Consider the following 25,900-nt stretch of genomic DNA (forward strand, 5'->3'; position numbering starts at 1 on the left):
CAAACTGATGGACACGTTACAAAATAAAAGGCTCGTACTTGTCACCATTATTGAGGTCATAAAGGACAAAGAAATACTGAGGCACTGTTTCCAATCAAAGCATACTAAAAAGACATGACAGTTAAGCGCAACATGTGGTCCGGCACTGGATCTTGAACCAGAAAGTACCGTCATCTTCTGTTACAAAGGACATTATTGGGAAACTGGGCTATGAATAGGGTCTGCAGATTACGTAATAGGACAATGCTACTTTCCCATTTCTTATCATTGTACTGTGATTGTATAAGAGAGTGTTCTTGTTTTTAGGAAATACAGGAAGTATTTAGAAGCAAAGGGGTAAGGTATGAACTGAAAGAAGTTTCAAGCAGCAGCACAGCAGCTAAGCACGCTTGGACTCTGAGGTTAGACTGCGGGAGTTCTAATTCCAGCACCGTTGTTTACTACCCATGAGGCTTTGGGTAAGTTACTGAACATTCCTAGAGATGGCGTGAGAGTGGAAGGAGCACATGTAAAGCACTCAGACCTGTGTCTGGCACGTATGCGTAATCAATGCTGGCTGCATTTAAGCTATTTTGTCTCTGTCCTGTAACTACAGAGAGAAATGGGGCCTGGCTCCCTAGTTCAAGGAGCCACGGTCTAGTGGAAGAAATAAGAAGGTTAACAGATAAAAACAAATGCATGCAGTGCGTGCTCTGCTAGGGATTTGAGCGGAGGGTAACTGAGGCTGGGCAACGAATTCTGCAGGAGGAAGTCAGGAGAAGTTTCACAGGGGGGCTTGTGGTTTGAAACGGATCACCAGGGGCGAACAAAGAGTTTGGCAAGGATGCACTTTTCCCACTTTTGTCAGGCCAAGGGCCTCATCGGTGCAAAAGCACAGAGTTGTGGAAAGGGCATTATGTACTAGGGTGTTGTGTGTGATGCGGAAGGGCCAGCACTGACTGCCAGTGAGTTGACACAGGTTCAGATCCCAGCTTCAATAGCACCTGCAGCCTCGCACAAATCACACAATCTCTCTGAGCCTCAGTTGCCCCGAAATACGGAAATATTAACATTCACCTTGGGCCTGTTAGGAGGGTTAATGTCATGTGCTTAGCACAGTACCCCGTACATAAAGGATAGCTGTTAGTATTAATGCTAGTGTTAGGCATTTCTAGGGTTCACCACCTTTCCTGATTCCTCCTTCCCTCCGGGCACAGGCCTCCTCTGAGTGAAGGCCGGCCCTGTTACTTCCTTTGGCCGCTGAGGTGAAAGCAGAAAGATACGTGTCCTTTCTGGGCTGAAGCGTTGAAGAGCCAGGATGCTGTGATTCTCCACGCTCTGTTCCCCTGACACACTGTTACCCGTGTCGGGCACGTAGTGTGAGCAGGCAATAAACCTTTGTTCTTTAAGGTACCACAACTTTGGCATCTTGTTATCTCTAGCCACCCTCATAAACCTTGAAGAATCAGACTTTTCGAGACCCTTTGGTGTTCCATGCCAATTCCAGTTAGGGGAAAATAGGCATTCTTGGTGCACCACCTTGGTGCCGGGATGATAAAAATGGATAGAAGATTCAGAAGCATGTGTGTTTAACAGGAGAACTGAAACTCAGTGTAAACAAAGAAAACTCATCCTATCTTGCAAAAGCTCAAACAGTGAGTGGAGGAGGTGTTTCACATTCACGCACCATAGGATTAATGGCGTTGTGACCTGATCTTATAGGAAAGTTTCAGAAGGGGATATAAGCTGGTCCGTCAGGAAAAGTCTCATGAAGAAGTGATATTTAAGCCGAGGCGCAAAGGAAGAAGAGCACAGGATGGAAAAGCATGTGCAAAGGCGGCAGACAGCATCGGGCGTCTGGGCAAGTTAGGTGTGGTCCTAACGTGAAGGAAAAAGTACAAGAGCTGAGGCTGGGGTGGCCAGCGAGGTGCGGAGCAGGTGAGCGCTCAGGAACCATGAACCAAGGAAAGGAATTTGGGTTGTCAGACAATAAGCAGCTGTTGAAAGGTTTACTAAGCAGGAGAGTGACACGATCCGCTTTCTGTCCCTACAAGTACGCAGTGGTCACAGTGTGGTGAATGGATCGGCGCGGGCAAGACTACAGGTAAGAGAGACGAGTTGAGACTATCCAGGAGTCCAGAGGTGACGAGGGGGAAGCAGTGGAAACAAGAGCATTGTGGATCTGTCAGGGTCCCCAGAGAAACAAAAGCCATGAAAAATACGTACAAGGTACAGATTTATTTTAAGGAATTGACTCATGTGATTGCGGGAGCCGGCCAGTTCAACATTCATAGGGCAAGGCCAGCAGGGTGAAAATTCAGGCCGGAGTTGATGTTGCCATCTTGAGGCAGAATTTCTTCTTCAGAGACACTTCAAATTCGCTCTCAGTGTCTTCCAACTAACTGAATAAGGCTCACCCAGATTATTGAGGGTAATGTCCTTGACCAAAAGTCAATTGACTGTAGATGCTAACCCACAGTTATGAAGTACGTTCACAGGGACACCTAGAGTAGCGCTTGATGGAATAACTGGGTTCTATAGCCTGTGGCCAAGTTGACACAGAAAACTAACCGTCACGCATAGTTTCAGAGTTAGAGGAGAGAGCTTTTCTGGATCGAATGAATGGGGATTGAAAAATATGGAGGACTCAAAGAAGACTCCCAGATTTCCCACTTAAGCAACTGGATAGAAGGCAGTACTGCTGACTGAGACAGCATATAGCGGAGAAGGTGCAAGTTCGTGATGGATAATCATTCAGTTTTGGACGTGAGAAGTTTTAAGTGCTGTATGTTAGCCAGACAGAGATGCCTAAGTGGGATTCAGAGGAGAGATCTAAACTGTAGTTTTGTAAATAATCAGGACATGATGGCAAGTCAGTTGTAGGAGTGTATGTGATCATTGGGGGTGGGGTGGGGGTGGGCAGTGTAGAGTGAGGAAGGAAAGAGAAGGCCTAGCAGAGGGCTCTGAGGAGGGCCCAGAAGAGAAGGATCCAGCATAGTAAATGAAAAACAGCAGTCAGACAGGTAGGAAAGTGAGGAGGCAGAAATCTGGGAGCTCCAGAGCTCCAGAGCCTGCTTCCTGAAGGAGGGAACCGACATATGGCCATCATTTATACTGTAGCCAGGTATCTCAGTAGGAAGAATCATTCGACTGCAGTGAGTTGTGGGTTAGAACCATGAGACCGTATTGGTTGAGAGAACTCTTAGGAAACTTTTGCTGGTTAAGGGAAGAAGTCATGCGGGTCAAAGCTAGGACTGTTTAAGTAGAAATAGAAGGGAGGAAAGGGACTGAGCAGTATTTTGAAGCAAAATCAACAGGCCTCTCATCAGGACATGAGGAATAAAGAATCCAAGATAACCCAGAGACTGTAAATCGAAGGAATCGGAAGAAGGATGAGAACATGCACAGGCAAAAGGAAGTCAGGTGGAGGCATTGGTTTGGGAGAAAAAGATCTAAAGGTCAGGTTTGTACATACTTCTAGGTGCGGCAGGATATTTATCCCGGACTCGCAACATACTGTATCTCTCGTATTCGCCCATTCCTCGGAGCCTCTGTTTGGGCTCCTCCACGAAAACAATCTTTCACATCTTGTTTGCCTGAACATTTTCTATTCAATCTTCAAAACCTAAATTAAATGTCACTTTTCAGTTGCTTTCACTGACAACTTTAGGCTGAATTACTTGCCCTCTCTTCTGTGTTCCTATAACACTCTGTTCACACTTTGGTTTTTAAGAGCATTCATCGCACTGTGTTATACTTGTATTTTACATGCCTGCTTCCCACGCTAGAGTGGGGCTCCCAGAGCCCAGGGCCTCTGACTTACCCCATCTGGTTGTCCTAGAAGCAACAACATTGAACTTGCTTCGTTGATCTCCACTTTGGAGCTCAGGACAGAGGTGAGGCTGGATATCTGAAAGTTAAAACATCACTGGCACAGAGTGATCACCAAAGAAATGAGAAGAAGTAGATCACTCAGGAAAAAACCCAGCACAAATAGGTAGCAGTGGGCTAAATCTCGGGGGATGCCTACATTTAGCCAATGGGATAAGGATTAGAAGGACATGAGAGTTGTGCTTTGTCACAGCAATTATCCAGGAAAATATATTTATTCAGTGGATACTATGTGCCACGCACTGTTTAGGCACTAAAAATACATCAGTAGACAAGATAAGCGAGATTCCTGCTCCCATAGAGCTTATTGTACCGTAGGGACACATGGCTTCCCTCAGAGAAGGAGGAAAGTTAACAGTTTCAAATGTTGCAAAGTGTTTGAGGAAGACAAATACTTCAATGGCCTTCGGAAGGCAACGGAGCCATGTAGCCAGTTCCATTCCAAGGGTAATGGCCAAGAGTTGTGATGGAATGGAAGTCAGAGAAGTAGAGGAGAGAATTTTCTGAAATTTCGTAGGCCCCTGAGATGCAGAAAGTGAAACAGGTGGTATAATCAGATGATGGGCGCTCCAAAACAGAGGAGATTGACCACAAGCATTGAAACCGAGGTCTGAGGTAGCACAGGGATCTGAGGAGTTTACTGGCTCCTTCTCTTCACCCGGAAATGGAAGGAACAGTACCTACCACAGAGGGTTTCCAGGCCAGCGATGAACCCAGGAAGGCTTAATCAGTAGGAAGCCGAACTTCAGCTAATTCAAGGGGAAGGAAAGCAGTGAAAAGGAAAAGTGGGAGGATTCAGAGTAGTTTCTCTGTGTCAGGACGGAGGTGAGCGGAGAGGCGCAGGAGGGCCTACGTGCCGAGGCACAGCGGAAGGAGCTGGTAGCGTGCCGGTCGGCAGTGGGAAGTGCCTGGGCGCTGGAAGTCCCGATCGGCTGGATGTGAGGCCATTGAAGGTGGTAGTGCCTTGATCAACATCCAACGTGTGCGGATGTGCCTTCCCACACGACAGGAACCAGAAAGCTAAAAACCACATTTCCCAGATTCCCTTGTAGACGGGGTTTTGGATGTGATTTAGGTATGACCGATTAGACAAAATTATGTTGCGCTTGAATTCCGGACTGAGCCGGATGGGGAGCAAAGTGGCATGCAGGGCACCCATTTTGCTGGTGAGGGTCTGGAGTCAACAGTTGTGGCAGCAAGTTCCTGATCCCCAGATCCCACCTAAAGTAGTGTTTTCCTAGAACCAACAGTTCTGGAAGAGACTTCCTGAGGCCCGATGTCTCAACTAGAGGAAAGGTAGCAGTTCCTTTCATTGGATGACAAACATATCTCACACCAGATATGCTGGAGTAGGTCACTTTTTTCCCCTAACACTTCTCTCCTCTTTATTTTTTTAAATGTTTGTTTATTTATTTATTTTGAGAGAGAGAGAGAGAGAGAGAGAGAGAGAGCAGAGCAGGGGAGGGGCAGAGAGAGAGAGAGGGAGAGACAGAGAATGCCAAGCAGGCTCCGTGCTGTCAGCGCAGATCCCAATGTGGGGCTCGATCCCAGGAACTGTGAGATCACGACCTGAGCCAAAATCAAGAGTAGGACCGTTAACTGACTGAGCCCCCCAGGTGCCCCAACACTTCTCTCTTCTATATGACACAATTACTTTCAGTAATAATCATTAAATGAAATGAAAACCATAAATGGCCAGGAAACAAATGCAGGAAGTGTGAAAAATTTCTTTTATTGAACTTCATATCTATAATCAGGCCAGAAAAATTAATAAATTATAAACTAAATATTAGAATTCGAGTGCAAAAAAGAGAGAAGAAAAAATAGGTTAATACCTCTTAATTACATTAATAACTTTTTTGGAGACAAAGGGGAACAAACTTACATATATATATTGGCCTGTTGCAGTAAGGAATAATAGCATTCTAGTTTAACAAAAATTGAGTAACAAGGAACAGCAGTGCACAAAAAAGGATGCATGTCAATTGTAAAGATTTTCAAATTCAGTAAAGTCGTTCAAGAATGAAGTGTTATTTCATTTATGAGCTAACATTTCCACCTACTAAACAACCCCATTGTATCTCCCAGTTGATATTCTATTTCAGTATTATAAATTTTAAATACACTTAAAACTTCCAAGTAGTAAGGGCATCTGGGTGACTCAGTCTGTTAAGCATCACACTCTTGATTTCCACTCAGGTCATGATCTGACGGTTCCTGGGATTGAGCCCTGCGCTGAGCTCTGCTCTGGCAGTGAGGAGCCTGGTTGGGATTCTCTCTCCCTCTCTCTTTCTCTATCCCTCCCCAGCTTTCTCTCTCTCTCAGAATAAATAAATATTAAAAAAAAAAAACACCTCTGAATGGTATCACAAATGACAGAAACAAAAGAAACTCAACTTCTGTGTTCCTAAAACTTTTTTAAAAAAATGTTTTATTTACTTTTGAGAGAGTGCAAGTGGGGGAGGGGCAGAGAGAGAGAGGGACAGAGGATCTGAAGCAGACTCAGGGCTGACAGTGGGGAGCCCTATTTGGGGCTTGAACTCAGGAACCGCAAGATCATGACCTGAGCCAAAGTCAAACGCTCAACTGACCGAGCCACCTAGGCGCCCCTGTGTCTTTGTGTTTACAGTCACTGGGCTATCATTGCTTAAACACACAAGTATTGGAGACATGGACTGTACCTGAAGTGAACTTGAATGATTTTAAACTGTGATGAACTCATTCTCAAAAATGAGCATATGTTGTTGGGTCCAAGAGGTGTTAGGGATTGCCTAACTGAAAGTTCTCCAAATTAACTTCCATGTAAATACAATGTTGATTAAAGGATATGTAATGAAAATGTGCCCAATTGGAGCTTACATATTCATTATTACAACTCAACAGTAGTCACAACAATTTGTTTAGAATATAGTCCAATAAGTGATTTTTTTTTCCAGAAAATAAGCCAGACAGAGAAAGTAAATACTTTGTGGTATCATTTATATATGGAATCTCAAATTTCTAAAAAAAAAATGTCAAACTCATAGAAAAGAAACAGAGAGAGAAAAGTTATTGGCAGGAGCTGGGAGGCGGGGGAATTAGGGAGAGGTTGGTAAAAGGATATAAACTTTCAGCCATAAGATGAATAAAGTCTGAGGATCTAATGTAAAACATGGCAACTATACTTGATAACACTGTATCATCTAATTGAAATTTGCCAGGCGAGTAGAACTTAAATGTCCTCACCAAAAAAGAAGAGGAAAGAGAAGAGAAATATATAAGGTAATAGGTGTCTTAATTAACTAGATAGAGGGAATCCTCACAGAGTATATCAAATCACCATGTGTACATTTTAAATATCTTAAGTTTTATCAATTGTACCTTAATACAGCTGAAAAAGAAGAAGTTTGGCCTAATAGAACAATGAAATCATTTCCTGAAAACCCAGTATGACACCAGCTAGGAGAAAGCGCCCTGAAAGTTTGAGGTACTTACTGCCTTCAAGGATGTGTTGTACACTCTGAACTAGGGCCAGTAAGCAACATACTACAGTGTGGTTTCACCCGTAACCAGACGCGGGGGGCTAAGAACTAAGGGGTGGTGGCGAGACGTACCTAACGACCCACTTGCAAAAATTTTGCGCTTTGCTTCTCATTCCCACAATTCTGGTTTCAGCTCTTTTAGAAACTCGTTATCTAAGCGAGGGCTATTTCTTCCAGGGAACCCAATCGTGGTTCCACTGAACTAGAAGGTGGGGCTGCCACTTCATGCCACTAGGCAAAGCAGCAGAACAGGAGAAAGACTATGTTGGCTCAGGTGATTTATCCTGACCATCGGTAAGTACTATATACTAGTATACTATATACTAGTATACTCCATGCATAGTGTACAATGTATACTACGTTATAGGAATGACCCGCCCCGTGTTTCCATTTGCCTAGTGAGACATCATTTACGTTGCTTTCACTGTAACAATGAACGTCTTTGTACATGTCTCCTTCTCCTTTTACACGTGGATGGCGGGACAGATACCTCAAAGTGGAATTTCCGCATCACAGACTATGTGGATACTTAACTCTACAAAGTGTGGTCAAATTGCACTCCAGTGTGGTTGTAACCCACTTCTCTGCCAGCAATGACCGAGTTTCTATTTCTGCATATTCTTATGAATATTTATTAATTTTGCCAATCTGATGAGCGTAAAATGATACCTCATTGTTGATTCATTTGCATTCCCCTGATTGCCCGAGGTTGAGCATCTTTTCGTGTCTGTCTGTGGTGATATTTAAAAAATAGTGTCAATTCTCAATTTTCCGCAAGAACAGTAGCCACATTCTGAGCAGTGCTATGTACCATCGCATGAAGCAGTTCTTGTATTCATGCCCATGCAACAGATTTTCCTCCCTAATTAGGTCTGGGTTGACTAGTATCAAATTTAGCTCCCTTGAGATTATAGAATGAAAAAGGAAAGCCAGTGCAGAATTTTAAGTCTCCATCTGATAATCTTCAAAATGGACACTTCACATGGCTTTTTGTGTCCCCAATCTTGAATTAGTGTTATGTAATCCAGGGATCGCTCAGGCATAATCTTGGGGATTTTGTCCCTCTGAGTTGTTAGTAATTTGGGTTCCTTTTTTTTTTTAATGTTTCTTTCTTTTTGAAGGGGGGAGGGGCAGAGAGAGGGAGAGACAGAGGATCTGAAGCAAGCTCTGTGCTGACAGCAGAGAGCCCCACGTGGGGCTCAAACTCACCAGCCGTGAGATCATGACATAAGCCTAAATTAGACGCTTAACTGACTGGGCCACCCAGGCACCCCAGTAATTTGGGTTTCTAATGGTATAATGTGGCATGCTTAGGAGTATTGCCCTGTTGTAGAACTGCCACGTCTCCCCAAATGCTACTGTCAAGGACGAGTCACATGAAGCCAGAGCCGGAAGGAATCTTCACGATCAGGCTGCCCATAGCCCATAATCTGCAGGCGGGGAAACCAAGGCACAACCTGTGAAGCGGTCAAGAGCTGAGTGCCCAACCCATATGCTCTAACCGAATCCCCTGAGCCCTCCGGGTGGCTGTGTGGTGCCCGGTCACACGGTCACTTTCCACATGTGCTGTGACGTGAACAGGGCTGCTGTGGGAAGCAACTGTTCATGGGTCTCTCAAGTTGCTGCATCTCAGGGAAGCCTTCGTCTTTTGTCTCTGACCCAGTTGTCTTGCACCTTCTGCCAGCGTCTATGAAACTGCAGCAGGCTACCTCGTTACTCCCAAGTAGGGTAAAAGCTCAGATACTTCACAGTTTCTCAGAGTTGCAAGCAGTAGTTTCAGAAGCTCTTCATAGTGTTGTGGGGGACAGGTGTCTTCTGGTTAAATTAGTTTGGGAAAAGCTGAGGCAAAAAAAAAAAAATTATAAGAAATACAAGGAAGGAAAAGCAGGTTCTTTTCCTGTCAGATCCTTTAATAAACTAAAGAGCCTTAGAAGTCACTCGTGGATGTGGGGGTGGGGTGGAGCAGGCTAAGTTTCAAGAATTATTTGCATAGAAACCTTCCTCCCTCTTTCCCCGTATGGAATGCCTATTAACATTGGAGAGAACAGTAAGAACAATAGAATAAAATCCGTAGAAAACCATTTGGAAAGCCCAAGTAAAATATTGTAAGAATAAGGGTGGAAATGCAGTTGAGAGGGGCAGTTTTCACATCCCTTGAAAACTCGAATGAGGTAAGCCAACAGGTACCAGCCTCAGCTACGTGGTCCTTTTGCAGGTGGACCGAAACCTTGCAAGCCACTGGGATTTTGTCTGAGGGTGAGATTTTAGCGTCAGAGGGGGGCTTAGAGACCATGCTAACTCATTTGCACATTGCAGCACCGGCCGGCAGGAAGGCACTTAGGGCCGCCCAATTCATTAGTGGCAAATGATGGGAATAAAATCTAAGTGCTCTGAGGCACTCTTTAGTGTTCCTCACACAGTCTTTGTTGTCATTTTGTCCTGTTCCATTTATTTGTAACTAAACCTTAAAGTCTCTGAAGGCAGATATCATTTTGTTCCACGTAAAAGCTCCTACTACAATGCAACAGCCTATGGAATGTCTACCACGTTCCCTATAGTCGCTATGCACAGCCCGCTCTGCCAGTCCAGCTTTCTGCCATGAAAGGAATGCTCCATATTGGCACTGTCCAATATGGTCACTAGAAGCTACGCGTGGTTACTGAGCACTTGATACGTGTGTGACTGAGGAACTGGTTTCTTATTCCACTTTTATTTTTTTTTAATTTTTTTAGTGTTTATTTTTGACACAGAGAGAGACAGAGCATGAACGGGGGAGGGTCAGAGAGAGACGGAGACGCAGAATCCGAAGCAGGCTCCAGGCTCTGAGCTGTCAGCCCAGAGCCTGATGCGGGGCTCGAACTCACGGACCGCGAGATCACGACCTGAGCCGAAGTCGGACGCTTCACCGACTGAACCACCCAGGCGCCCCTATTCCACTTTTCTTAAAGAAATTTTATTTTGGGGGGGGGGGGAGCCTGGGTGGTTCAGTTAAGCGCCGGACTTCAGTTCAGGTCATGATCTCACAGTTCGTGAGTTTGAGTCCCACGTCTGGCTCTGGGCTAACAGCACAGAGCCCGCTTCGGATCCTCTCTCTCTCTCTCTCTCTCTGAGAAATAAACACTAACAAGTTATAAAAAGTTAAAGCAAAAACAAAAAGAAATTTTATTTTTTAAAAGGTTTAGTGCACACACGCATGGGGGAGGGACAGAGAGGGAGGGGAGAGAGCATCCCAAGCAGGCTCCCCGCTGTCAGTGCAGAGGCAGGGCTCGAGCTCACCAACCCGTGAGATCAGGACCTGAGCTACCGCGGCCCCCCTGTTCGGTTTAATGTTAATGAATTAGAATTGACATTTAAACGGCCACATGTGGCTAGTGGCTACCGTCTTGAGCCCGCGGGGACTAACCGTAGGGACCGCAGAGCCCACAGCGCGTCACAGGGACTGAATCTGAGGGACAATCAGCAGGCAAGGCTGGAGCCGGATTCTCGCGAGGCGTTGTGCCGTCCGGGACGAGCGGACGCGCACGCGGCGCGGGCCTCGGGCCCCATTCGTTCGTTCCTTCGACGACGTTCCACAAGCGCTAGCGGGCCGGGCCTTGATTGGGGGAGGGCCCCAGGCACCACCCCCGCCCCGCCCATAGCCGTCAGAAAGGGGCGGGGCCTGGGGACGACCGTTGGCACGCGCGGCCGAGGGGGTGCCACGCCAGCGTCACCGCCCGGGGGCTTGTGGGAGACGGGCCTGCCGTCCGGAGGCGTCGTCTCGGCAAGGCTGCCGTCCGGAGCCATGCCTTCTGACAGGAGGTCGCTGCGGAAGAAGACCAGGTCGAAGATCGGCTTGCTGAAGGGGCCTCACTCCAGGGTGACAAGCTGCGACGCGGGGCGCACCAGGGAGACCCCGGCCGACAAGTCGCACCCGGGAGGCAGCGTCCCCGGGCGCGAGGATGGCGCGACGGCCGCGCCTCAGGCGGGCTGGCGGGCGTCCTTGCGCGCCGTCGGGGCCTCGACGCGCCGCGCTCTGCTGAAGCTGTGGGCCCACCGGTGCCTCGGGCTGCTCTTGCTCGCCTCGTGCGCCCTGCTGCTCGGGCTGTGCTACTACGTGAGCGCCTGTGAGTCCCCCCGCCCCCCGCGGGCCCCCTCACCCCCGGCCCCCCGGCCGCCGCCCTGGCCGGCCGCGTCTGCGCGTGTACCTTCGGTGGGACGGGTCGTTCCCACGGAACACGGAACCTGTGTCCTGGACCCAGCTTCTCCCGCTTCGCGTCGCGTTCTCGAGATTTACTCCCGTGCGAGCAGGCGTCGCCCCTTCCTTCTGTTCAGTGGCCGAATGATATGCTGTGGTGTGAATATTTCGCATTTCATGTCTCCGTTTCTCACTTGGTGGGCATTTGGCTCACTTCCAGGTGTTGGCTGTGGTGGCTAACAGTGCCGCGGATGTCCCCGTACAAGGTTTCGCGGTACCAGGTCTCTCGGGCCTGCCCCTGGGAGTAAAATTGCTGGGGCATGTGGGAATCCCGTGTTGAATTCTTTGAGGGAGTCCTAAACTGTTCTACAAAGCGATTGAACCGTTTTACGTGCCCACGAACGATGTGTGAGGGTCCCAAGTTCACCAGCATTTGGTATCCTCTCCCTCTTTGGTTATCACCGTCCTGGTTTGTATAAGTGATATCTTACTATGGATTTCGTTAGTATTCCTGTAAAGACTAATGATACTGAGCATCTTTTCATGTGCTTTTAGACATTTGTATGTTTGGAGAAATGTCTGTTCGTGTTCTTTGGCCATTTTTAACTGGATTGTTTGTGGTTTTGTTATTGAGTTGTAAGAGTTCTTTATATATTCCGGATATGTGAATTGGAAATATTTTCTCCCACTCTGTAGGTTGGCTTTTTACTTTCTTGTTAATGTGTTTGTTTGTTTGTTTGTTTGTTTGTTTGTTTGTTTTGGTGGACAAAAGTTTCTAATTTTGAGGAAGTCCAATTTGTTTTTTTAAATTATTTTGTCATTTGTGCTTTTAGTGTCATATCTAAGAATCCATTGGCAAATCGAAAGTCATAAAGATTTATTTCTATGATTTCTTTAAAGAGTTTTGTGGTTCTAGCCCTTCTAGGTAGGTTGTGGATCCATTTTGAATTAGTTTTTGTATATGGTGTGTGTTAGGGGCCCAGCATCATTCTTTCTATATGTGGATATCCAGCTGTCTCGGCACCATTTGTTGAAGAGACTAGTCATTCCCTGTTGAATGGTCTTGCCACCCTTGTTGAAAATCAGTTGACCATAGATTTATGGATTTATTTCTGGACTCTTAAGTTTTATTCTACTGGTCTGTGTATCTATCCCTATGCCAGTATCATCCTCTTTTGATTACTATAGCTTTGTAGCAAGTTGAGAAATTGGGATGTGTGAGTTCCCCAATTTTGTTTTTTATTCATAATGTTTTGAGCATTCAAGGCCCCTTGTAATTCCATGTGACTTTAAGGATGAGCTTTTCCATTTATGCAAAAAAGCCACTGAAGTTTGTTTTTCTTTTAATTTTTTTTATACATCCAAATTAGTTAGCATCTAGTGCAACAATGATTTCAGGAGTAGATTCCTGAATGCCCCTGACCCATTTAGCCCATCCCCCCTCCCACACCCCCTCCAGGAACCCTCTGTTTGTTCTCCATATTTAAGAGTCTCTTAGGTTTTGTCCCCCTCCCTGTTTTTAGATTATTTTTGTTTCCCTTCCCTTATGTTCATCTGTTTTGGATCTTAAAGTCCTCATATGAGTGAAGTCATACAATATTTGTCTTTCTCTGACTGACTAATTTCGCTTAGCATAATCCCCTCCAGTTCCATCCATGTAGTTGCAAATGGCAAGATTTCATTCTTTTTGATTGCTGAGTAGTACTCCATCGTATATATATACCATATCTTCTTTATCCATTCATCCATCCATGGACATTTGGGCTCTTTCCATACTTTGGCTATTGTTGGTAGTGCTGCCATAAACATGGGGGTGCATGTGTCCCTTCGAAACAGCATACCTGTATCCCGTGGATAAATACCTAGTAGTGCAGTTGCTGGGTCGTAGGGTAGTTCTATTTTTAGTTTTTTGAGGAACCTCCATACTGTTTTCCAGAGTGGCTGCACCAGCTTGCATTCCCAAGGCCACTGAAGTTCTGATAGGGATTGCTACGAATCTGTAGATAACTTTGGGCAGTCTTGCCATCTTAACAATATTAAGTCTTTCAACCCATAAATATGAGATGTCTTCAGCGATGTTTTGTCGTTTTCAGGGTACAAGTCTTTAACCTCATTTGGGTACATTTTATTCCTAGATATTTAGTTCTTTTGAATGCTGCTGTGAACGGAATTGTTTTCTTAATTTCCTTTTTGGATTGTTCATTGCTGGTGTATAGAAGCACAATTGATTTTTTTCATGTTGATCTTGCAAATTCAGCAGAGCTGCAGGGTACAAGATCAACATGCAAAAATCAAAGTACTAGCCTCCATTTTACCCTCCCTTAAAGCTCTTCCACCTCTAACCTCATCTTACTAACCCCCCTTACCTCACCTCTCAAATTCCTTTCTCTATCACCTCCCTTCACAGAGACCTTTCCTTGCTCACTTCCCCATACCAAGGCCTTCCCTTCTTTTATGGTTGCCTCCTCTGCCTCCTTTACTCTCATAATTGACTTCCCTCTTTCACCCTTTTCCTTAAGGAAGTCCTTTTCTTTACTTACACTCCTAAAAGCTTTCTCTTCATCACCGCAGTTCACAAATGTCTTCCCTCCATCATTATAGCTCAAAAATTCTTCTCAACTTTCAATCAAGGTCCTTTCATTCTTCACCTCCCCACAGACTTTTCTTGGCTCACCTTACAGGCCTCCTCTTCCCTCATTCAAAAGCTGGTCTTCTTTATCTCACAAAGCCCTTTGCTTCTCTCACACAAGGTCTTCCCTCCCTCCCCTCCCTTCGAAAACACCTTCATTCACATTGTCCTCTCTCTAACTTACCTTCACAAAGCCCTTCCTTCCCTCAGTCAAAATCCTTCTGTTACCTCCTCATTTACCCTCCTCCAGGCCTTCTTCACTCACTGTCCTCTTAGATGCCTCTTTCAGCCCTCCAAAGCCTCCCCCTGCATCTCCCCACTCACAGGTTTCTCCTCCTTCTCCACTCAAAGGCACTGTCTCCCTCTTCCCCCAAGTCTTCTTTTCCTTCATTTTACTCCGTGGTCTTGCTGCCTCACTCTCCTCGCTGAAAGTCTTTCTCAGTTCCTTCTCCAAATATTTCTTGCCCCCACTCGAATACTTTTCCTTTCCCCACAGCCTCTCTCCTTAGCTCCAAGTCGGCCTTCTCAAAAGGGCCTTCTCTACCTTACCTCCTGTGGCCTGCCCTCCCTCCCAACTCCCTCACAGTGGTATTCTGTCTCCTCATCTGTACAAAGGCCTTGGCTTTTCCACAGCCTTCCTCCCTCTCTCAAGCCCCAGCCTCAAGCCCAAAGCGCTTCTACCATCCCCACCTCTAATCTCAATGACTTCTCTCTCCCTGCCTGCTCCAGTGCCTTCCATGCCCCCAGCCAATGTTCTCCCACAGTCAAAGAAGGAGGCAAAAATTGGGCAGGGGCATTGTAAGTAAATGGAACAAAGGCTTCTGTATACTGTGTCATAAAGTTGTGGGTTTATAACTTTTGGTGAAGGATGAAATTCAAAGTTAAATAATGTATATCCTGTGCATTCTTTTATCAGCTATTTTACATAAGTTAGGAAAATATGATTTCTGTTCTTTGACAAATATCTTAAGGTACTTTTTAAATGATTGCTTGCAAATCATATTACTTCAAATTATTCATTTTTCCTACTATTCATCTAAAATACCAAAGTATTTCTGAATTACTTTTACTGTATTTGTAAATGTTAGTTACAAATACATTTGAGAGCCTTACAAACTGAGGGCTTTTTCATTCTCTGAAAAAGAAAGTTAAAAAAACAAAACTATAAATTGTACATCATGTTTTTCTTAGTCCATGAGTTCTTCATTTTCTGTTTCTATTTTGAGTAGAACTCTTACAAAAAAAGAATACTGTTATTCAGTGTGATTTCTTTATTTCCATGGGGACTTTTTCCAATATAGGTTTAACATGTTTTCTCCTAAAATAATCCATGATTCATTCTTTATATTGTCAGATTTCCCAGATTCTGAGGAGGTGATCTATGACTAGATGGATTAAGTATCATTTTGCATTTTGAATGATTTAACTTAATGAATGTAACTAAATGCACTGTGTTATGGGTGGAATTGTGTCCCTTCCTTCCATAAAAAAAAGTTGGAATTTTAACCCCAAGTACCTGAGAATGTGACCTTTTTAGAGAAGAGGTCTTTATAGAGTTAATCAAGTTAAAATAAAGTGAGCACTAATCCAATAGGACTGGTAGGTATCCTTATGAAAAAGGGGAAATCTGGACACAGAGTTAGACATTCATAGAGGGAAAGACCAAATGAATAAACACAGGAAGAAGATAGGCATCTACAAGCCAAGGAGAGAGGCTTTTTCTTCCATGCCTCAGAAGTAACCAGTCCTGTTGACATCTTAATTTTGGACTTTTAGCCACCAGAACCGTGAGATAATAAGTTTCTGTTGTTTTAAGCCACCTAGTTTATGGTGCTTTGTTACAACAACCCTAGCAAACTAATAAACACGGAAGGGTAAAATAATCTGGCCATAGGCTGGAGTTTAATGGTGAAAGCAGGGCATATGATCCTAGAGCTAAAATTTCCCTTCTCCTTTCTAGACAGACCCTTGTGAGTTCTCTTAGATTTAATGCCACAAATGGAAATTGAAGTTGAGGGACTTGAGGTAGCTCAAGTCTGGGATACCTCCAGTTTTGTATTGTCATTTGGGCTCCCAAGCCACTTTGCTTTTCAGGTTATATTTATGTAGAAGGCATATAGGCTAGTGGCATACAGGATGAGGAGACTAGCGGATTCGGGACTGGGAGTTTGATCCCCTCCTCCCCCACCAACTCTCTGTAACCTATTGGATCAGTCCTCACTGCACATCTTTTTCAGGGAGATTTAAAAAAAAAAAAAAGATTGACTAAGAGGTGGTATTTTCACAATGCTTTAGCTCCATGGACAAAACCATGGGACTGGTTTCTGTGTTATATTAGAATACTTCATTTATCTGCTATCCTTGGGGAGTGAATGAGGCAGTGCACATTGAGAGAGGGTCTGGCTACTGGCCATGTACCTCATTAAGCACCAAGCTTGCTCTTGCCTTAACCATTTGTGTACGTGGTGTGGTTGGAGGAGCTCTGAACTAAGAGCTAGGAGACCCAAGTGGTCTTGATTCTGACGTTGACTTGCTGTGTGACCTGTGATGAATCACTTTTACTCTTTAGGTTTCAGTTACCCTGTCTAAAAACTGAGATTTCACTAGATCAATGTTTCTCCTGCCTCAGTCACTTGTATAACACCTGCACAGCTCTTGGTTATCTTAACGTTACCAGTTTTTCATATTTTTTTAAACTGCCTCACTTTTTTACGTAAATATATTTATTTTATTTTATTTATTTATTTTTAAATATATTTATTTTAAAAGGACACACTAACTGTGTAGCACAATTATAATGGAAAGCTGGTCATATTTGCTATTAAGAGAATTATTTATAAAAATAAATATCCTGAAAACAAGATAATGTTATTAAATTTAAAATTATAAACAATAAAAATAAACAAAGGCACATAACAACATGTTTACTCATTTTACATTGTACTAAGCACTTTATTTATGACTTCATTTAATCCTTCTAATCCTTCAAAATAAATAGTATCCCCATTTTGCAGATGAATAAACTGAAGCATAGAGAGGTTTACTGACTTGAAGCTCACCAGCTAGTATGTGGCAGTGCCAGAATGCAAATTCAGGTCAAGGCCAAAGCCCAGAAAGACTGCAGCATAGGTAGACCCTCTACTTACTAAAGTCCCAGCAGAATCTTCTCCAGTGTGATACCATTAGCCATCAATATGCCATTAGCCACTGCTCCCATTCTGTCTCCTCACCATTTAATCCAGTTCCTCATCTGAGAGACCTCCCTGCAGAGCAGAGCTGGCAACATAATCTGCATAATGAAAAGGTGGGATCCCTTGTTCAAAACGTATTACACATTTCAAGAACATCGAACCAAGAGTAGGGTCCTTCTAAGAGCCAGACTGTAGATTACACAGGTCTCATAGCCATAGAGCCTGCAGCTTTGAGTTTGTTTTCTGAAATGTAGTTAGATTTTCAGTCTTTTATTTTTTAACAGGAAAATTAAAAATAAAATTCTTTGCGACTGGGAAACATAATTGGTTCTTTACCATTTCTTGCTGCCATTTAAGGAAGCTGGCTCCTAATCTTTTGTTTGCTGAGCATGTTAGTGAATGTACAGATGCAAATTAGAGGCAGAGAGGATGGAATTATTCTGCATATGAAAAGCAATTCAGGATGGGGAAAGAGTCTGGAGCCTAATAGGGTGGAAAGGAAGATCTGAGAAGACTTGGGTGAGGGCTGATGGGAGATTTTGGAGAGAGAAAAGGACAGTTGAGTTGCTCCCAGGGATGAAAGAACAGAGATGTTAAGGGGGATTTTATAAAGGTTTACCATGCAGTGAGTTATGTCAACCTTGTTTGGTGTCATGGTAGTTTTGATATGCTAGTCATATGGTAAGACAGAGAGAGAGACACACACAATTGTATGTATTTCTTTCTACACTTTTAAAATAAATACATAAATAGTAAAAATAAATACATCCATAAATATACAACTGTGTTCCTCCTGAAATCAACTCATGTAATGCTGTTGGTACGGGATATACTGCTCAAAGCAACTTGTAAATAATTGTCTTTCAGAGTAGGGAAGAAACCAGTGGTAGAGGGCAGGTTAAACATGCTGCAGAATCTTGGTTCAGGCTGCCACTGATGGTGCCTACCTGCGTAATGTTTAATTGCTTCCTCTATTTCAAATGCCCGTTGAAATGACTAAGAGATCTATAATGGTTGAAAACCAAGGGAACCAAGAAGGATGCCATCTGCCATCAATATGCCAGAAATTTGGAGGGATTTTTGAAAGATAGAGAGGAGGCCAGGCCAAATACTACTGAGAAAAGTTGCAGCGTCCTTCGTTTCACGTCGGGCTAAGGCCAAGCTTGTCTGGTAGGAGCTGGAGGCTAGGGTACTTTGAGTTGGGGATAATCTCTGTCCTGGAGGGACTCCAGAAAGCACACCACCTGTAGAAGATAACCTAGAGTGGAGACTCAGGCCACAGTATGCTATTACTGCCAGCCAACACTTCCTTCAGATGATGCTGGGACAGTCAGTTGGGGAAGGGGAGCACCAAGTGAACAAATGGCGGTGTCTGGTCCTGTCAGAGCCACTTGCGATTGTAGTTCCTTTCCTATATGGTGTAGGACAATGAGCCCTCTACTCGGTTGAAGTATGCCTGGCAATACTAATCTCATTTTTTGTACCCTGTGCTGGAAGCACTCTTCCAAGACCTTTGTGTGCCCAGCTTCTTCTAATCCTTTTTTTAAGCTTAAATATTATCTCAGCTAGGCCATCCTCTAGTTAAAGTAGGTCCCCTACCTTATACTGTATTGATACGACTTTCTTTGTAGCACTCACTGCAATTTGTAATTATTTAATTTGTTAGTTTACTTATTTTTTGCCTGTTTTCTCCACAGTACTTTAAGCCCCATGAGGGCAGGGTTCTTTTTTTTTTTTCTCCTTTTTTTTTTTAATATGAACTTTATTGTCAAATCGGTTTCCATACAACACCCAGTACTCATCCCAACAGGTGCCCTCCTCAATACCCATCACCCACCCCCCCCCCTCCCACTCCCCCATCAACCCTCAGATTGTTCTCAGTTTTTCAGAGTCTCTTATGGTTTGGCTCCCTCCCTAACTTTTTTTTTCCATCCCCTCCCCTATGGTTTTCTGTTAAGTTTCAAGGGCAGGGTTCTTATCTGATTTGTTCACTAATGTATCCTCCAAACCTAGAATATAGTAGGCATTAAATGTGTATCTATTGAATGAGTAGGAGTTAGGAAAAACAAACAGAACAAAATCGGTTATTTTAAATATTGTTAAGATGTGTAATATACAGTGAAGATAAAACTGTCATGAATGAACGTTTATGCATAGTGTTAAAATACATAAAACAGATGGTTTTAGAAATTCAAGTAGAAATGGACAGAACCACACTTGTGGTGGGAGACTGTAATACATATCTTTTAGTTCTAGAAAAAAAAATAAGGATATTGAGCATTTGAATAATACACTGTAACTTGATTTAACATGTATAATAAAGCTCATATTCATATAATAAGGTTCATATCATAAGAAAGTACCCTACAGGCTGAGAATACTTACTCAAGTGTATGTGTATGGAAATTGCTCTCATTAAAATGAGAAAGAGAATATTATCATTGATGTAAAGGAGATTTAAAAATTATAAGTGAATATTCCTATAATTCCATCCTAATAATAATTTTGTAAGTGGATGATTTCCTAGGCAAATAAAAATCTAAATTGGCTCATGAGCACAAAGAAGTGAAATGTTATTAAGGCACTATTCCCTCCACAAAATACAGTCAGACTATTTATGGATGAGTTTTCACAAACTTTTAGTGGATCAAATATTTCCTATGCTGTTTAAATAATTTCAGTATAGAAAAAAGATGGGAAGCTTCCCATATTATTTTATGAAGTAAATATAAACCCCATGCCAAATCCTACATAGATAGCACAAAAGGAAAGGCAGACACACTTTACTTAGGAATGTTGATCCACAAATCCTACATAAAGCATTAGCATTTGTGGGCTTTATTTCAGGAATGCAAGAATATTTTTTTTTGTCTGTTCAGAATTTTTAATTTAATTTTTTTTTAATTTACATCCAAATTAGTTAGCATATAGTGCAATAATGATTTCAGGAGTAGATTCCTGAATGCCCCTGACCCATTTAGCCCATCCCCCCTCCCACAACCCCTCCAGGAACCCTCTGTTTGTTCTCCATATTTAAGAGTTTCTTAGGTTTTGTCCCCCTCCCTGTTTTTAGATTATTTTTGTTTCCCTTCCCTTATGTTCATCTGTTTTGTCTCTTAAAGTCCTCATAGGAGTGAAGTCATATGATATTTGTCTTTCTCTGACTAATTTCACTTAGCATAATACCCTCCAATTCCATCCATGTAGTTGCAAATGGCAAGATTTCATTCTTTTTGATTGCCGAGTAACACTCCATTGTATATATATACCACATCTTCTTTATCCATTCATCCATCCATGGACATTTGGGCTCTTTCCATACTTTGGCTATTGTTGATAGTGCTGCCATAAACATGGGGGTGCATGTGTCCCTTCGAAACAGCACACCTGTATCCATTGGATAAATACCTAGTAGTGCAGTTGCTGGGTCGTAGGGTAGTTCTATTTTTAGTTTTTTGAGGAACCTCCATACTTTTTTCAAGAGTGGCTGCACCAGCTTGCATTCCCACCAACAATGCAAAAGAGATCCTCTTTCTCCGTGCCCTTGCCAACATCTGTTGTTGCCTGATTTGTTAATGTTAGCCATTCTGTGAGGTGTAAGGTGGCATCTCATTGTGGTTTTGATTTGTATTTCCCTGATGATGAGTGATGTGGAGCATTTTTTCACGTGTCGGTTGGCCACCTGGATGTCTTCTTTGGAGAAGTGTCTATTCATGTCTTTTGCCCATTCCTTCACTGGATTATTTGTTTTTTGGGTGTTGAGTTTGATAAGTTCTTTATAGATTTTGGCTACTAACCCTTTATTGGATATGTCATTTGCAAATACATTCTCCCATTCTGTCAGTTGCCTTTTAGTTTTGTTGATTGTTCCCTTCAGCGTGCAGAAGATTTTTGTTTTGATGAGGTCCCAATAGTTCATTTTTGCTTTTGTTTCCCTTGCCTCCAGAGACGTGTTGAGTAAGGAGTTGCAGCAGCTGAGGTCTAAGAGGTTTTTGTCTGATTTCTTCTCTAGGATTTTGATGACTTCCTGTCTTATGTTTAGGTCTTTCATCCATTTTGAGTTTATTTTTGTGTATGGTGTAAGAAAGTGGTCCAGGTTCATTCTTCTGCATGTCACTGTCCAGTTTTCCCAGCACCACTTGCTGAAGAGACTGTCTTTATTCCAATGGATATTCTTTCCTGCTTTGTCAAAGATGAGTTGGCCATACGTTTGTGGGTCCATTTCTGGGTTCTCTATTCTGTTCCATTGATCTGAGTGTCTGTTCTTGTGCCAGTACCATACTGTCTTGATGATTACAGCTTTGTAGTATAGCTTGACGTCCCGGATTGTGATACCTCCTGCTTTGGTTTTCTTTTTCAAGATTGCTTTGGCTATTCGGGGTCTTTTCTGGTCCCATACAAATTTTAGGATTATTTGTTCTAGTTCTGTGAAGAATGCTGGTGTTATTTTGATAGGGATTGCATTGAATATGTAGACTGCTTTGGGTAGTATCGACATTTTAACAATATTTGTTCTTCCTGTCCAAGACCATGGAATCTTTTCCCATTTTTTTGTGTCTTCTTCAATTTCTTTCATAAGCTTTCTATAGTTTTCAGTGTATAGATTTTTCACCCCTTTGGTTAGATTTATTCCTAGGTATTTTATGGTTTTTGGTGCAATTGCAAATTGGATCTATTCCTTGATTTCTCTTTCTGTTGCTTCATTATTGGTGAATAGGAATGCAACTGATTTCTGTACATTGATTTTATATCCTGCAACTTTGCTGAATTCATGAATCTAGCAGTTTTTTTGTGGAATATTTTGGGTTTTCCATATAGAGTATCATGTCATCTGTGAAGAGTGAAAGTTTGACCCCTCCTGGCCAATTTGGATGCCTTTTATTTCTTTGTGTTGTCTGATTGTGGAGGCTAAGACTTCCAAAACTGTGGTGAGTAACAGTGGCGAGAGTGGACATCCCTGTCTTGTTCCTGACCTTAGGGGGAAAGCTCTCAGTTTTTCCCCATTGAGGATGATATTAGCATTGGGTCATTCATATATGGCTTTTATGATCTCGAGGTATGATCCTTCAATCCCTACTTTCTTGAGGGTTTTTATCAAGAAAGAATGTTGTATTTTGTCAAATGCTTTCTCTGCATCTATTGAGAGGATCATATGGTTCTTGTCCTTTCTTTTATTGATGTGATGAATCATGTTAATTGTTTTGCACATATTGAACCAGCCCTGCATCCCGTATAAATCCCATTTGGTCGTGGTGAATAATTTTTTTAATGTATTGTTGGATCCTGTTGGCTAATGTCTTGTTGAGGATTTTTGCATCTGTGTTCATCAGGGAAATTGTTCTATACTTCTCCTTTTTAGTGGGGTCTCTGTCTGGTTTTGGAAGGAATGCAAGAATATTTTAATATTGGGAGATATATTAATATTTAACAATTAATAGTCAGGGGGAAATATCGTGGCAGTAAGTATTAAAAACATTTGATAAAATCCCACTTCCATTCTTAAATTTTTTTAACATTTATTTATTTTTGAGAGAGAGAGAGAGAGAGACAGAGCGTAAGCAGGGGAGGAGCAGAGAGAGAGGGAGACACAGAATCCAAAGCAGGCTCCAGGCTGTGAGCTGTCAGCACAGACCCTGACGCGGGGCTTGAAATCATGGACCTTGATTGAGATCATGACCTGAGCCGAAGTCGGACCCTTAACCGACTGAGCCACCTTGGCACCCCCCCACCTTTTAAAAAAAATTTTGTTTCACATTAAAAAAATTTTTCCCCACTTCCGTTCTTGAATAAAAATGAAAAAAAAAACGAGAAAATTTGTAGTAAACTAGGACTAGAGCAGTGTACCCTTAATTTAATAAAAAATATCTATCCTAAGCCAGTAGCCAAAATTATACTTAATGATGAAACACTAGTGCTTTCACATTAAAGTCAGGATCAACTGTAGTATGCCCATTATCATAGCCTTTTTTTTCTCACCATGGTTTCAGAAGTTCTAGGCAATGCAGTGAGAGAAAAAAAAGAAATGAGCTGTTAGTATTGGAAAGAAAGGAGGCATATATTTAGTGATATTTATATATATATATATATGCACTATATATATCATATATATCATATATATATTATATCACTATATATCACTCTATATTTAGTGATAATATGATTATGAAGAAATGAAATGAACTTTCATTTTGAGAGAGAAGGAGAAGAGAGAGAGTGTGTGTGCACATGCAAGAGCAGAGGAATGGCAGAGAGAGAGGGAGAGAGAGAATCCCAAGCAGGCTCTGTGCTGTCACATTTGACATGGGGCTCAGTCTCACGAATGTGAGGTCATGGGCTGATCCAAAATCAAGAGTTAGAGGCTTACCTGACTGAGCCACCCAGGCACCTTGGAAATCTTAGAATTTAGAATGTTTTTCTAAACATGACCTGAAAGGCAGAAATGGTAAAGGAAGAGACTGATAGATTTGATTACATAAAACATTTAAAATTTTTGAACTTTCCAAAACATCATAAAAAATATAAATGTAGCTGATTACCTTGAAAAATATTTTTAACATATGTGGCAGACTGAAGGTAAATTTCTCTACCATACAACCAATTTATGGAAGATGTAAGCTCACCGATAACTTAAAGGTGCAAATTAAACCAAAGGAATACCATTATTTTGGCACCAAACTGGCAAAGAACAACAAAAAGTCTAGAGTGCAAGAATATTGGTACTTGCCCGCACTACTGGTAGAAATGTACCTTGGGGCAGCCTTGCTGGAGGGTAGTGTGGCCAAGATCAAGAGCCATTCCCTACCAATTTATCCTAAGGAAATTTTCATAGCTGTTTGCAAATATATGGTTCCAATGATAATCATTGCAGTTTTCTTTCTGTTTTTTGTTTTGATTCTTGAAGTATAATTGACATACAACATTATATTAGTTTTAGGTGTACAAGATAATGATGGGATATTTGTGTATATTGCAGAATGATCACGGTAACTATAGTTAACATCTGTCATCAGACATAGTTACAAAATGTTTTTTTCTTGTGATGAACACTTTTAAGATCTACTTTCTTAGCAATTTTATGCAATACGGTTTTTTTACCTGTAGTAAGCATGCTGTACATTTCATCCCCAGGACTTACTTATTTTGTAACTGGAAGTTTGTGCCTTTAATTCCCTTAATCCATTTCACCTACCCCCACTGCCTGCCTCTGGCAACCACCAGTCTCTTCTTTGTATCTATGAGTTCTATGCAGTGTTCTTTATAATATGAATATCTTGTGATTAACAAATATCTTTCTATGGGGAGATGGTTAATTCAGTTGTAATAGAGCCACATAATGGAATACTGTGAAATTATTAAAGATAGTGTTGACAAATATTGAATGATATGGACAGATCCATGCTATGTGAACAAACATAGATATACTTTCCTCTTATATAGGAAGGAATCGTGCAAAGAAAACTAAATGCAGTTTCTTTGAGGTATTGAGGAAGAAGGAAAGGAAAGTTTTACATTGTCCAAGGCCTTGATTTTTATCAGTAAATACAGAAGGCAACATATATGCCAAGAGGTTCTGTGATGGGGTCTGATTTAGTTGGGATACATACTGTTTCCAAGTTGTTAATTGATAGGGCCTCTGAATATCAATGCTGTTTGTCAGAAGCAACTTCACTATTGTAATTTAGTTTACAGCACAGCAATGGGATGTGTTGGTAGATGGCTTAAGAATGTTAAAATTAATTAATTTTTTAAATTTAATACTTAGTTTTTCAGTTTCACAGCAGAATCACATTCTGATTATTAATAGTACCTAAGCTGTTATGAGATTTAAGTATAATATCTTAGCTCTTAGGCTTTCCGTAGTTAATTTAAGCAAAGGATAGTTACTGTTAAAGGACCATAGAGAGTGATCAATGCTTTATATATGTTGGGATTAATAATTTCACTTTTTCTTAAGGGTCCTCAAATTCTGTGTCTTCAAGTGAATATAATGTGTGGAGCAGTGAAAATGCTGATGGACAAACTCCAGAAAAAACTTCTGCATGGGAAGCTCTGTTCAATTTTTTCTTTCCAACAAGTAAGTTCTTTTTTTTTCCCCTCCCAGTGTCCTCATTTTGTAAAGAGTAGTTAAATGGTTAGGAGGCAGTGTGGTCTATTGGCCATGGAGTGAGATAGACCTGGGTTTTAATCCTGACTCAACCCTTTGCCATAGGCAAGATAGCATCTGTGAACCTCAGTGTCCTCAGCTTTAATGAAAATATTTACCACAAAGAATTGTGAGGATGACCTGAGACAGTATTTTTAAGACATTTCATAAATGCAGGTTACTCTTTATAGAAATACTTTTCCTTCACAAATATCTAAACCTTACACAACTTACCTTAATGGTATTGCCTGAAATTTAGTCACTGACCCAGTATTGTGAAATTAATGCCTTCTATATCATTAATCAGGGTACTGTGTGGCTCTGATGTTATGGAATATACCAGATGTTTTCCCATCTGTTTTAATGATAAAA

At 42.1% G+C, this 25,900-nt stretch overlaps 1 protein-coding gene across 1 annotated transcript in view; it reads left to right on the forward strand.

The window, feature by feature from the left end:
- Positions 1 to 11,077: 11,077 nt before the first annotated feature.
- Positions 11,078 to 25,900, forward strand: part of FMR1NB (FMR1 neighbor) — a 36,380-nt gene continuing 21,557 nt past the window's right edge. The window contains exons 1-2 of the mRNA XM_058713515.1: positions 11,078 to 11,494; positions 25,340 to 25,459. Of these exons, the coding sequence (XP_058569498.1) occupies positions 11,173 to 11,494; positions 25,340 to 25,459 (442 nt within the window). The 5' untranslated portion in view covers positions 11,078 to 11,172. The remainder of the gene's footprint in view (positions 11,495 to 25,339; positions 25,460 to 25,900) is intronic.

This window comes from Neofelis nebulosa, chromosome X (genome assembly GCF_028018385.1).
Source record: "Neofelis nebulosa isolate mNeoNeb1 chromosome X, mNeoNeb1.pri, whole genome shotgun sequence".
NCBI lineage: Eukaryota > Metazoa > Chordata > Mammalia > Carnivora > Felidae > Neofelis > Neofelis nebulosa.